Here is a 14283-nt window from a genome sequence, read left to right as displayed (position 1 = left end):
CACATCAAAAAACTTCCAATATAATTATGTGTAGACTGATCTAGAGCATGCATAGGCTTTGCTTAAGGGATGTGAAAATGTTGCCTAGGAAGCACAATTAAGCAAAGGGTTACTTTTAACACCTGCAAGTAATCCATTGGCTACAATTATTAGTTCCACCACAGAAACTGTGGCTTATCCATTTGCTTGAAAAGTCACAAACAAATTAACAAACAGTTTCCAGTGGATCACAATGCAATCCAGCAGAGCTCTGAATCTATCATCATGCAATATGCATACAAATGTTCCAGCACAAGGTGGCAGAAATGTTCTTGAAACTTGTACTTGTTGCTTCACTTGCTTCCCTATCTCTCGAGATCTAGCCTAACCTTTCTTTGCCGCGTACGCCATGAGAGGAGTTGTATTCCTAAGCATCGTCAAGAATTGCACGGAATCAAATTAAAGCCATGGAGTACGTCTCTTGCAGGCCATGTTTGACCACACAACCCTCTGCAATTATTTCTCTCATCTTCTCCTCTGAATTAAGAGTACTTGACCTTCTTGGTGTTCAGAGAGTACTCGTCGGAGAGATCATGCCAGGACATTTCTTTAGAATGAATCATGGAGAAATCCAAGTACTGTTCACAATAGCAATTTCTCCAGGTTGCAGCATGTGGATGTTCATGTGATGTGGTATCCATCTGGTGCTGTACATCGGCAGGCTGACTGCCTGAATCCAGTGCTAATGACTTGTGCATTACTGACACACACGCCCGTATTGTTAGCGGGTCCGTCTCCGGTGCATTCTACTAGAATTTAATCAACACTGTTGATTTATTTTTATCGAACGATTATGATTAAATTATACTACCAACAATATTATGTGTAGTAAAAATTTAAAGGAGTAATATCGTCCTTTTTACTGTGATCTTTATTGCCATAAAAAAAATATAAAATACTACTAATCAATTAATTAATAAAGTAAAAAATGTACTTTTTAATTAATAACTGATATTAATACTACTAGTAGTATAATACTAGAGAGAAACCCATTGTTAGCCAATCAAGTAGTTGTACTTGTGAAGTTGCGATTGCTTTGGGATCCAGGGCTGCATCCCTGGAGCATTTTTGCTGCAAGCAACCGAGTTGGTAGCAATAAAAATATTCTCCATATCATTTGCAGATAACATGCTCATTTGGTTAGTACTGCTGCTGCTACTACAACTACAACACCACATCTGCTTGATCAGCTGCAGCTAAGTAGCAGCTGCCAAGTACTGCTGCAGTTGTGGTAGGAGCAGCCGGGACCGGTAGTTGAGCTGAAACTAATAATCTATAGTGCTGTACAGCTTGGAGCTGATCCCTGTGACAGAGCTAGTGAGAATTGTCATGTATCATAAATCATATATATGTAGTGAATCAAATAGGCATAGGCTGATGATATGTGTGTAGCTCATGGATTTGGATGGCCCCAATGGAACCTAATTAGATAGAGCCGACCTAATGTTGCCATCGTTGGTACCTGTACATGACTTGGAAACTGGATTGGATTGTATCAACTGCAATAATAATGCATAGGCATGGGAATCAGAATAATTTAGTGGTTTAATTTGGTGGTTCTTGTGATGCTTAAGTCGTTATTAGTAGTAAGTATATAGCAGTGACCTGTTTGGTCCCCAGCTCTTGGATTGGAGAGGATAGGTAGGACAGTTGAAACAACCAGGCAGCTTTCTCTGTTCCAGTGGGGGCTACTGGTGTCTCTGCAGGCAGTACTAGATTCTTATTCTCCCTTTTTAGCAGAACTTTTGGCCTCTGGATTTCTGTCCAAAAGAGCAATCAAGAAAGGGGACATGCATGCAAGTTTATTTTTCACTGTGCAACTAGTTGCACCTGTACTTACTTATTACAGTACTTATTGCTTCCTTCAGCTAATGGCAAATCAATTGAACAATAGGGTTCAGGATAAGAAGACTAGTGTAGATTCAGTAGATGATAACACCATCTCTCACTGTGTGTGCACCTCTAACACATATCTTAACATCTGCACAGTTTCAGAACATTTCTGTTGCAGGAACAAACACCAGCAAGAAACCAGCTTATGTTCCCTCCATCTGGTACACCCATTATGGAGGATAATTGGTGAGGTGAAGAAGCAACAGCTGACATGCAAACTTAGAAACCTGGGACAGGGTAGGGCCATGGAGGGCTCATGGCATCCCATGAGGCAGGAGAATTTGCATGCAATTAATTTAACGCAAGTGTGCCACTAGTGAAATAATTAACCTGGCTCCAGGAGCAAAATCCCAAACCGATAACAGCGAGCAGCTGGCTTGCATCGAACTGGCAGTGCACATGCAGAGAAGAGATAGAGAGAGAGAATGTGATGATCCGAGGAGAGATGCAGATGCGAGATGCTAACTAAACTGGGCTATCGATGCGATGCGACCACAGGGTGTGTGCGCTGTGCTGTTTGTGGGAAGTGGAATTAGGCATTTATAAATATCAAGTCAATTACCCCCAACCCATCTACTTCCATAATACATGTTCTTATGAACGATGGCAATGCTGATGTCAAACTTTCTCAACTTTCACTTTGAATAGATTTGACAATATTTAAGCACGGAAGCACCAATATTTTTATATATTACAGTAAAAATAGTTATTAAGGTTATCTTTTGAGGCAGTGTATGTGTGCCTAAAGTATTATGGCATAAGATAGTTATTATGGCATGTGACGCGAGGCCGTGGCGTGGACGAGGGAGCAAAGGCGAAGGCTGTCAGTGCGCGAGTTGACCGCACTGCATCGCTGCTACAGCGTTGCTGGCTGCAAGGTCAAATTGGCTGGAATCTTTCATCTTTCTCTGAGATGAACTGGTTGAAATTATTTACCTTTCTCTGATATGAATTGGATCATTGGATGGAATGGAATCTGGCTGAGAACTTGAATGTGCACGGTAGTGATATTTATCTTTCTACTTGGATGTGCCTGGTAGTAAATATTTATCTTTCTCTGAGATGAATCGGATGAAATCTCGCTGGGAACTTGAATATGCAGGCCCAAACAAAAAGCAAAGAGATAATCTAGTTTGTCCCGGTTTAACTATTTACCGTTGACATTATCACTTTCTATAATATACTAGTGAGTTTATCAATTATACTACACCATCCAATAAACCGGGAATGTTTTTCAAATATAACTAAAATGATGTTTCAAGGTTAACAGTCGATTTATACCTATAGAAGTTTTAGAAAATTATGAAATTTTATGTGCAGCCCATTCACATGATGTGGAAATTCGTGTATAGTTTTCAAGATTTTTTTACTATTGTTTGTAAAACAAATTTATCTGTTATATGCAACATAGTATTATTTGGGGGAATATTGGAGCTTTCTTTTCGTAAATATCATAAATAAAATGAGAAAGGGAACAGATCACAGCCGGAAAAGTAGATATAACCTCTCTTGATTCATCAAATCACCTCTTTTGATTCGTGAAACATTCTGAAATGGTATTGCATGATAGCAACCGCGAAGGTCACAAATCACAGCAATATCTTCAAGCAATTATAATGCCACGAGACACAGACGTTCCCATCAAGAGGAAATAAAAGTACTACGATGCTTATTGCCGATGCGAAATCTCGATCAATGGAAGCGATTTATTTCTATTCACGCCAGTTCAATAAACAAGCCAATATCCTTGTATTAATTATCGAGAGTAGTTCCAATGTCCAGGCTGATAAAATCTAATTTATATAAGGTAAAACAAAATGGGCCAGCTATAACAGACTAGGTGCCCACTTACAATTTTGATCCTCATAAATTCAACCACCATCACCCAAGAACTGATCCTCACATAGAAATGTCGAACTATCAAAAAGTAATGGGATCCAAACAACAGACCACTTCTAGCCACAAGCTTCAGTAGAATTGGCAGAATAGAACACAAGAAGCAAGAAAGCACCTCTGTGCAGACAAACCCTCATAAGTTGCTAGCACTAACAATTTTGGTAAGTAGAAAAAGGTGTGTATACAGAACTAGCTGCAGAACGCCACACGTTTACATTCTGAAATTCTGCCTTGTCTTGATCATACGCTTCAACGCTGCAAGCCAAAAGTTACACTCGTCCCAGTCGCTCGTTGTCAGAAGAACCTGCCAACATTGAACAGTAGTTGGTAGTTAAGATAAAAGCAATAAAAATTATACGCGGCAAACTCTCAAGTCTGCAACACGGTAAATTGATTATCAGCCAAAAGGGGAGACAGCTATCTAGGCATTTACATGCCTATCTCAACAGATTCAGTGAAGGAAGGACTATAGCTTAAGCACAAAAATATAGACAAGCCAGTGAGCCTGCCTAAAAATAATGATTTGCAGGAGCTAGCATTCCTTTTTGTCAATTAGTGAACGAAGTAACTTCTTATCTAAAAATAATGTTAGTATGGCTCCCATATCAGCCCCCATGGGTGCACACGCAAGCAGGGGCAAGTAGCATCCTTAATTTCACGACAAGTTAATAGTTTTACCTGAAGGTGCATCGCTGTGGCAAAATCACTGCTATCAAGTGCACTGCACAACTGAATGAGTTTTGATGATACATTTGGAGATATATCCCCAGAATTGAGTTTTGCGAATAGCGCCCCGATCTTTCTTGAGTTGTCTTCAATTTCACGTTTTTTAACTTGTGATCCTCCCATAGCTTTTGATGTCTCATCAAATAATCTAGTCAGTGTTCCAATAACAGGTCTCAGCTCAGCTGCAAACAAGAAGAGAAGTTAGCATGATTGTAAGACATACCAACGTCACAGAAAGGGGGAAAAAGAACCCGCTTCGTAGGACTATAAGATAAAGAGCATAAGGAGTATAATAATTGACATAATCAGGTAAGTAAAAGATCAGTAGATAACAAATGATTACAAGCCTTGGCTCCATGTTCCACGTACCAGACACCTTTGATGTATCAGCTGTCTGCACAGTTGGGGGAGGCGCAGGAGGCGCAACAACAGGCTGTGGCTGTCCCTGTGCCTGTGTTGGACTTGAGGGCTGTACAGGACTCAAACCTGGCCTCTGAACAAAACCTGGATTGCTTGATGGCATAAACCTGGATGCTTGGTTGCTTGCAACTGGACCAGGGAACATCTGACCTGGGATCGTTCCTGGTACAGAAGCACCAGGAACAGCAGGAGGTACTGGTGGAACTGTTTGGAACTGTGCAGGTGATCTAGGTTGATGGTATGTAGTGGGAGGTACGCTTTGATATGGAGTGGATTGTCCAGAAGTATATGATGGATTATTACCCTGTTTAGACAAGATGGAAATCGCTTAGTAAATGGCATTACATAAATAGAGGTGGCATTTAAGGGTGGTTAGGAGCCACCCCATCCTATCATGGGATCATCCAATGATTTCGTAGATGACCCCAAACCTCATTTTTCTATTAGCCATCCACTCCAAGAGATAAGGTGGTGATGGAGTAAACATACTCAGTATCCAAACCAATCAAGACATAAATTGCCATGCTACATACCGCATAAAGCTGGGAGCCCAAGGTATTTGGTTGTTGGTATTGCTCAGGATTTTTTAGACCAGGCAAGTTGGCAGGAGTAAATGCCTTCACTGTTTGTTGCGGCGCCGGTGCTGGAGTTGAATTTGGCTGTTCAAAGAAACATTCAAAGATCAAATGGAAAATGGTTAGAATCGCATGAGATCAAAGGAATATTGAGACCCCTAAGATGGCAACACAACAAAATTAACTAAAGTGGGGAGAAACAGATAACTGGACTAAACACCTAAACAGTACCCATAGATGACAACAAAATGGAAATTCACCAAAATTAGAGAACAAACAGACTGAATAATCTTTGCATTGGCATAAGTCCATGTTCCAAATGTAAAGGTGGAATAGAGCTGGTAAAAATTAAGGGAAAAATTATTTGCAAAATTGATGCAGGAATGTTCCGAAATCATGTATTATAATACTAAATTATATCTACACCCAACAAAACGTTTTCTTAATCATACCTGGGAGACAACCGGTGTGGTGTTTGAAGGAACAAACATCTGGGCTGATTGTTGAGATTGATATGTGCTGTTGTATGTTCCATATGCCGTGACAGGTGGTTGCTGGTAATCTGAATATGCATTACTTGGTGCATTATATTGTTGAGCACCCTGCAGTTTGTGGTAAGAACAGAACATTACAAGATGTGTTCTCCAGACAAAGATATCACTTCCTTTTGCAACTATCACATGGCATAAATTATATGGGAGAAATTCTGAAATCAGAAACAATGTATGGTGGAAACCTGGTAAAGATTCTGAGAAGGATCTGGGGTGGTATAGCTCGATTGGGCCGTGGGATAGGAGGAATTATTAACACTGCTCGCATGAACCGAACTACTGGCAGCATCATTCTCTGAAAAGCATTGTTCTAATCAATAAAATGGCATAAAACCTTTTAAAAAAATTAACTTGCTGAAACAAGAAGGTATCAGCAGAACATTATCATCATGACAAAATACTATTTTAGTCTATAGTGGCCTTTAAAAGAAGACAACAATGTGCTCACACCGATAAAGGATAAAAGTTTATTCCTTTAGCAACACTCAATCAAGAATTTTAGCCTATTAACCTATTCATATAGCATGTTATCCCCAGAAAGAGAGTGAAGTGAAAATGCAACGTTGTAACGTTGATATGCAAGCTTGTCCTCCACAAAAGATTTTATAGTAAAAACGCTAGTAAATAGTTAAATGAAGTAGCATGCATATTTTTGTGCAAGCATATTTTATGAAGCACTGCCCATCTGTAGCCTGGTTTATTTGCTGGCTTACACAAGAAATAAAATGGCCTTGTTTGCAAGAGACTGTTCTTTGAAACTCATATTGCTCAGCTCTGAATAACTTCAAATGCAAGTCACATAAGTTGGTTCACCCAAAAATACGTGCAACCATAGCATAGCAGGAAAGATAAAGTGGTAAACCAATGTAAAATAGCATAGGTAAACCTTATATCAATAAAAGCCAGCTCAAACACAAATATTAAGTCAGTATACATTTGAACCGACCTTCTGTAGAAAATGCAATTCGGTCTCTCAGTATTGCCAGCTCATGTGAATGTTCACCAGATCCCAGCAATTTTAGGTACTCCATTGCAGTTTTAAGAAGGCCTTGACTGGCCAAAAGTTCAGCATAGTTTTCAACAAGCTTAGACAGTGATGCACTAAAGCTCTTGTGCCCTGTAGCAAGGGCGAGAGTAATGGTCTTCTCCATCAAATCCTGCAATTATTACACGCTGATTAAATATGGCTGCTTTGCAGCATGCCATAGAACAATGAACTTCTCGCCCATTTTTACCTGGAGAAGATCAACATAAGTCTTCCCACCATCTTCAGACTTCAAGTTGCGAGACCATATTTCCACAGCTTTGTCAATATTTCCAGCACAAATATAGCAAAGAGTCGCAGCTAGTGTATCTCCAACACCCAAGAGTCTGGATGCAAGGGTATCACATAAAACATTCCATTCCTCTTTCCTGGCAAACTGTTGCACAATTACAATTTATGTTAGCTTATAATACCATACAAGCCCATACTGAATATATCATATATTTCAAATCCAAACCAAGCATAGATTCAGCCAGCCAATGGTTCATCAATTAAACAGCCAGTTCTCTAAATAATAACGATCTGTCAAAATGCATGATATAACTATAGCTGTTTAACCTAAGGTGTTGTTTGTAGTTAGGACAAGGCAGCTAGATGGGCTGTTTTCTTTCCTATAGGGGTTCAATGGCATTAGTTTGGAGATCCGCTAAATACTAATAATGTATTCCCAAGGTCAGGTATAGTTCACCAATTTGACTACTTAATTAAACTACTACTGACCAGGTTTGACGCAGTTTGATTACATGATAAACCCAACAACACAAATCATACAGGATAAAATGTCATATCACGTTAGTTTTCAGTTATCATAACTAAGACCAGATGCTATCAAGATGAAGATCTGACAGTCTAGCCAATGTGAACTAGCTCAGTGAGTACATAACACTGGGCAATAAATGGAATCCCCTCATCATGGGGCTATATCTATCAGAATTGTCTTAAACATTAAATTTGCAATCACAAAACACTTACTGTGCACAGTAGCGCAAGTGTCTCCTTCCATGCATTTAATGGCCAGGTACTCACAAAACTCATCAAATCATTGCCAACCATAGCAGAAACAACCTGAGTTTGAACAACAAAAGGATAAATTATGGAACGTCAGTACAAACATCATAGCGAGAAACAGTAAAGTAAAGAATCAATAAGGAGGTAATACAGATGATACCTTCAGATAGGGAGAAATAGTATTCTTAAGATACTGATTTCTTGTGCTTTCCCATAGAGCAGAACCACCAGCATGGGCGATAACCAGAGCATCAGCCATACGATTTGCAGCAAGGCACAGGTTAACTGCTCCTTTGTAGTCACCAACTACGAGTGCATGTTGAATACTTCTGTCAACTGCTGGATCAGATGGCACAACATTTACAGGCATTTCTGGCTCGTTCTGTTGACCATTTGTAGAAATCGGTTCTTCAGCCAAGCTAGCCTCTGAAGGTTGAGGATTGTTGAAAAAATCTTCGCCGTTATCAACCATGAATTGAGCATCTGAAGTACCAGTTGGTGTGCCATGATCAAGGTTAAGAGTATCTGCCAGTGTCCTGTTCAGTTCATCTGTTGAATCTGAAGTTGGTTCTTGAGGTGGGTTGAAGCCAAGATGAGCAAGCAGCTTTGTCCTGGCAACATCCCCATCCTCAAACATTACCTTTAGGAAGCTCCATGTTTCTCTCTCCTCATCAGATCTATTCAAACATGCATAACATAGAGTTACTAAAGGCAGGCAATGGTTCGAATAGTATTCTACTCTGTGGAAAGGACATACAAAGACTCTTGTGATTTTTTGTCACATAGAGCACGCAGTGAACTTTTGTCTCCATTCTGTATAGCAGCTTCAAATTCAGTTGACCGGCTAACCAGACTCTGCTCAATCACCAAATTATGTACATGCACCTATGAAAGAAAGAAAAAAATCCTTAGCACAGAAGAATTTCGAGTAATATGCAACAGGGAACTGACTGAGTAAACTTACCTCTGAAGTAGCCACTTGTGAACCTTGGGTGGGCGCTGCTTGATGGAAAGAAACAAGCTTGCCCCCAAAGCCGAAAGATGCACCGGTGGGGCATTTCAACCATTTTGGAGCTGGCGCTCTTGGTCGTGCTGATTATCATTTTTATGGACCATTAGAAAAATCATATCCCAGAAGCATCATGCACACTAGGGAAATTAATGACAAGAAAGCATCTCTAGGATGGTTCAATTGGTATTTGGTATGTTGAAGGAAAAAAAATAGACGAATGCCAAATATGGCTACTGGTTATATTAACCTGTTTGGCAATGCTGCGAATTCTAATCAAAGATGATTTTGAATTTAGAGTTTCATTTTAGAATTTGATTTCATGGTTTCCCTTGTCACTTCATTTCCTAGCGCTCTTTTCATAAGATCCAACCCAAGAAAAATCTACCTAATTCTCTTTTTTTTAATCAACCTTTAAAATTCAAATCCAGGTGTTTTCTCAAGCCACCTGGATGACTTTATGGTAAAAAATGTCAAAAGTTTCTCAGAGGTGACAGTAGTTTACAACACTACGAATTAACATAGCAGAGTGGGGGACCAAACCATCCATAATTAATGAATCACATGCGATATCAAAATATCACATCTGATGTGTAACTTATATGAAAATAAGACATGTCTTTTCTAACAGAACGAAGGTAGGCACCAGTGCACCATCAAGGATCAAATTTTCTTTCGGCTTGATGCAACGGCTGTAAACTACTAGTCATAAAAGACAAAAGGAATTCTTAAATATTTGATTGCGCAGAAAGTTAGAAAATGGTATGCTAATTACCTGGGGCACCAATTGCACTATCACCAGCTGCATAAAGGCCAGAGAACTGTAGAAGAAATATGTAGAATTTCAGATAACTAGTTAGTGTTCTACACCAAACATCACAGAACTGGTAAGCCTCACAGGAATTTAACATGTTAAGAAGAGTGGATGCAGAACTAATTCATTCTTATAACAGTACAATGGACCATACAGAACTAGTACATCCAATTAACAATTGAATGTTAAACATTTTTACATCCCAGAAACTAACCTTGAAACCATATATTGCAAAGCTATAACATTCTAGTTCTAGGAGATCTTTCAAACAAAAAGCATGGCTTAGAACTATAACATGGGGATTACTGTTAAGAAGGATGAAGTGAAACTAAGTAACTGACAAAGATATTATGATGTTATAGCCTTATAGGAGGACCGTTCATCCAGGACAACAAGCATTATGTTTAATTCTTGTCCAATAGAGACTAGAGAGCACTAGGTTAGGTTAACAACTTAACATTAACATTTGATTGATTAACTTCTTGCAGTGCATTAATTTAGTAAAGTATTCCACTTTAATATAGCTCTAAGAAAGCTAATTGACATAAAATCAAGCCTGCGACACTACTAATGTATTTCATAGGACATATGGATGGGTGTAAAACTCAAATTATGCAAACAACCATATTACCTCTAAGTTGTATATGCCGATTTTCACATCAAATGAGGACGCTGCAACAACACCTGGTATTTTTCGATACCAGTGAACGTCAAAGTTACCATTTGAGCTTGCCGGTAGCTCACTCATAATCTGTAATAAATAATGCAATGGAAAGGATACACGTGTTAAATAAAAGTATTGGTGCAACAATATAATCCTGTAGTTTTAGCATTTGATAATGTTACTGTCATAATATACCTCTCCACTAACAGTATCCCAGCATATTGTTCTATTATCTTTAGAACAAGTAAGCAAATATGAACTATCATAGGGGCACCACGACATAGCAATTACACCTGCACAACAGAAAAGTGAAGATGGATATATAACTAAAATGCACTCTGTGGGCATCATTATGAATTGATGAATAAGATTAGGAGAAAGGCAAGGGAAATTAAACCTTTTGAATGTCCCACAAATTCTCTTACTGGTGAAATGGTTTTCCTCACATCCCAAACCTAGAATAGGGTACATCAGCAAGGTTATCAATATAAAAAAAAAGCTCCAAAAAATTCCTGGTGTAAATCAAAATGAATGATTAGTGATTTTAGAAAATGAATGTGCTTCATTTATTCTAGCTGTAAGGTGCATATGAATAAATCAAGTGGATAAAAAGATGCAGATTTGAGAGAAATGGTAATTACTCTCAAAGATGGGGAGTTATCATCATCTGATGCAACAATTAGCTGGGTGGACATGTCAGGGTTCCATTGGAGAACAGAGCATTTCCTTCTGTTTGAATCTGAAAAGCTATTTAAACAAGAGAGGAATTTAGCGAAACAAATAAGTGAAGACATCGGTATTTCACAGGGAATAGATCAAGAAGGTGCAAACTTATTTGGTTGGATAAAGCAATTACCTAGTCAATGGTTTCTGGTTTCTTAAATCCCAAACAACTGCAGAGAGGTAAATTCGAAATATTTAGATCAACCAATGAAGTCCAGGTGATGATAACAGAGAGACACAATGCATCATAAGCAACCTGTTCTTTTACCTGTCATCCCATTACTAGAAGCGGTCGCTAGAATATGTTGAAACTTGGGGTTCCATGTCAAATAAGATATTTCAACTTGAGCACTGGAGCCAACACTCTGTTTGGAATTACAAAAAAAATCATATGTCAATTGAAAATGGTTAGATCGCTGAATCACCAAAATAACACCTACAAGATAGATAGAAATCAGCTGCATACAGCATGCTGGCAATTTTTTGCCAGAAATGCCCTCTCGACAGGGTTATTCAGTAGACAGTTACAGAATAGTCCAAGAATGAATGGTTCATCACACAAATGACACAAGTACATCTACAACAAACCTGCTGGCAGATCATGGAGAATAAATTTACTTCTTACACATTCTAGGTGCCCTGAGCTTTATTTTCATTGTTTTGTTTTGGATCATTTACTACTGCCGACACCAACACTAACACCCACCCACATAGAAGAAACGTGTTCAAGCACTATCTTTTGCAGCAGACAAATACTAAAAATTGGAAAGATGTGTTTGATTTTCATACAGTTCGTCCAACAGAAGTGGCATATCAATTAGTTATTTTAAATACCTTCATCAGGCAGCATTGGTAGTTCTGTTCATACTGAACGTGAATTGAGAATGAGAATTACACCTAACCAAAGTACCAAACTACTACAGCATGACTCAAAAGTGTCTAAATAAATAATGCACAGATGTTCGCTGTCGTAATCCCGTTCGTGAGAACAAGCTACGTGCCAAACTGCAGATACCTTGAGTGGCGGAAACACGACTGGCTCGGAGGGGTTCTTGAGATCCCAGATGCAAAGCTCCCCCTCGTCAGCCCCTGAGGCGAGCCGATTCGGAGTGAGCTCGCTAAACTCCAGTCCGCAAACCTGCGAAACCATCAAAACACAATAAGCACACGGCACTAACCCCATCAGGAAAACTGAAATGAGATTCCACCCAGCTAGCCCCGTGCCACCCACCGGCCCTGTGTGCTTCTCGAGCCGCGCGACCATGGCGTCCTCCGCTTTCCCCTCGGAGCTGCAACAGCAACAGCAACAGCAACAATTCGATCAGGACAGGAGCAGATCTCGAGGGCAGGACGGGCAAGGGAGGCGGATCCATACTTGATCATGCTGAGCGGATTCCACACGGCGACAGAGCCATCACTGAGGCCACCGGCGAGGAGCCCGAGGGAGAAGGAATCACCCTCGGCGGCGCCCGGGCGGGACCAGGAGAGGCGGTTGAAGCGGTCGGGGGAGGGCGCGGAGGCGAGGAGCGGGAGGTCGGGCGAGTCGGACTGGAAGTCGAGGCGGAAGATCTCGATGTTGGCGGAGCCGGAGAAGTGCAGGTCGACGGCGCCGCTCATGGTGCCGGCGGCGAGGTACGGCGCCTCCGGCGCCAGCGCCGTCAGCGCCGCCCTCTGCGCGCTCTTGATGCACGCCATCCCCGCCCGGCGACCGCGCAGATCTGGGCACGCGCGCCCTCCTCCTCCTCCTCCCCCTCGCCGCTACGCGGAATTCCTCCCTCGCGGTGGGCGGCGATCTGGAACGCAGAGGAGAGAGAGAGAGAGAGAGAGAGAGGAAGGAGAGGTGGTGGTGGTGCGGCGCGAGTGGGGTTAAACGAGCCGGCTCGTGCCGATCTGGTGCGGCGGGATCTGATCGGAGGGGGGGGGGGGGGGGGGGGGCTCGTGTGCGCTGGAAGGGATCGGCCGCGTCATTCCAGAGATCCGCGCCGTTGATTCGCTAGCTTGGGTTACTGTGCGCTGTTGGATTTGCGAACGGCTTTTCCATTTCAGTATGTATGTATCCACGACGATGTTGTGATGCTGATGAATGTGTTTTTTGAGATAAATTGCGATTGAATGTATGTGATTGGATCATTCGAATATGAGTGTACTTTTTACCAAAAGAAAATTGATCATTTTTTGAACCATGAAATACTCAATTGTTCACGGGAATTCGGGTAAATAGTAGTCACCCAGTGATTGGCGAACCACTGAAGACGTGTCCTACCATTTGCCTCCGTCCAATCTCCAGTTTGAATTCAAGAACAGTACAATACTGTTACCGGTCACATGAGATAGTAATGAGTTGTCCAAGATGATATCGGTAATCACACAATGAGTTGTACAAGAGTTTGGCTCTCACCACAAAACAACTTATTAGTAAACAAAAATTAATTTATAGATAACACACATATATATATATATATATTCCTAATGGTTTAAAAGCAATATGTTATAAAATAAACTATGATAAAAAATTTAAAAATTATCTTATAAGCATAAGCAAAACCACAAAAACCTTTGTAAAATGCTTCTCTATAGAGCTACTAAACTACTACATTCATCCTACAAAGACTTTATTCCTGGGTTCATGTGTACAGAATTTGATCGCTGTCTTATTTAAAAGATTCATAAAAAGCTTAAGAAAAAGTCACGCCTAAAGTATTATTCATGTTTTATCATCTAATAACAAATAAAAATATTAATCATAAAAATTAAATAAGATGAAGACTCAAATATTATATAAAAAATGAACTTATTTTGGAAATGGAAATGGAGAAAGCGAACGATGCACAAGGGTAAATTCGATTAGCTAGAGCCCAAATCAAAGAAAAGAAACAATAAGGCTCGACAGGCCATTGATGGGCCTCAAGACGATTTCGGC

At 40.3% G+C, this 14283-nt stretch overlaps 1 protein-coding gene across 1 annotated transcript; it reads right to left on the bottom strand.

Annotated features, from left to right (window-relative positions):
- Positions 1-3659: 3659 nt before the first annotated feature.
- LOC102717911 (protein transport protein SEC31 homolog B) lies at positions 3660-13202 on the bottom strand. Its single transcript, XM_006657995.2, has 22 exons — positions 12739-13202; positions 12595-12652; positions 12379-12501; positions 11632-11728; positions 11497-11533; positions 11282-11387; positions 11038-11095; positions 10836-10933; positions 10608-10727; positions 9938-9983; positions 9118-9245; positions 8911-9038; positions 8314-8830; positions 8118-8210; positions 7336-7521; positions 7047-7257; positions 6286-6395; positions 6002-6151; positions 5508-5633; positions 4924-5278; positions 4507-4736; positions 3660-4132 (listed from the first exon to the last, which is right to left on the bottom strand). The coding sequence occupies exons 1-22, from the start codon at positions 13056-13058 to the stop codon at positions 4040-4042; spliced, it is 3390 nt and encodes a 1129-aa protein (XP_006658058.2). The 5' UTR covers positions 13059-13202; the 3' UTR covers positions 3660-4039.
- Between the last annotated feature and the right edge of the window lie 1081 nt (positions 13203-14283).

This window comes from Oryza brachyantha, chromosome 7 (genome assembly GCF_000231095.2).
Source record: "Oryza brachyantha chromosome 7, ObraRS2, whole genome shotgun sequence".
NCBI classification, from domain to species: domain Eukaryota; kingdom Viridiplantae; phylum Streptophyta; class Magnoliopsida; order Poales; family Poaceae; genus Oryza; species Oryza brachyantha.
The sequence above is the reverse complement of the archived record's forward strand: the minus strand, read 5'-3'. Positions and strand labels throughout refer to the sequence as shown.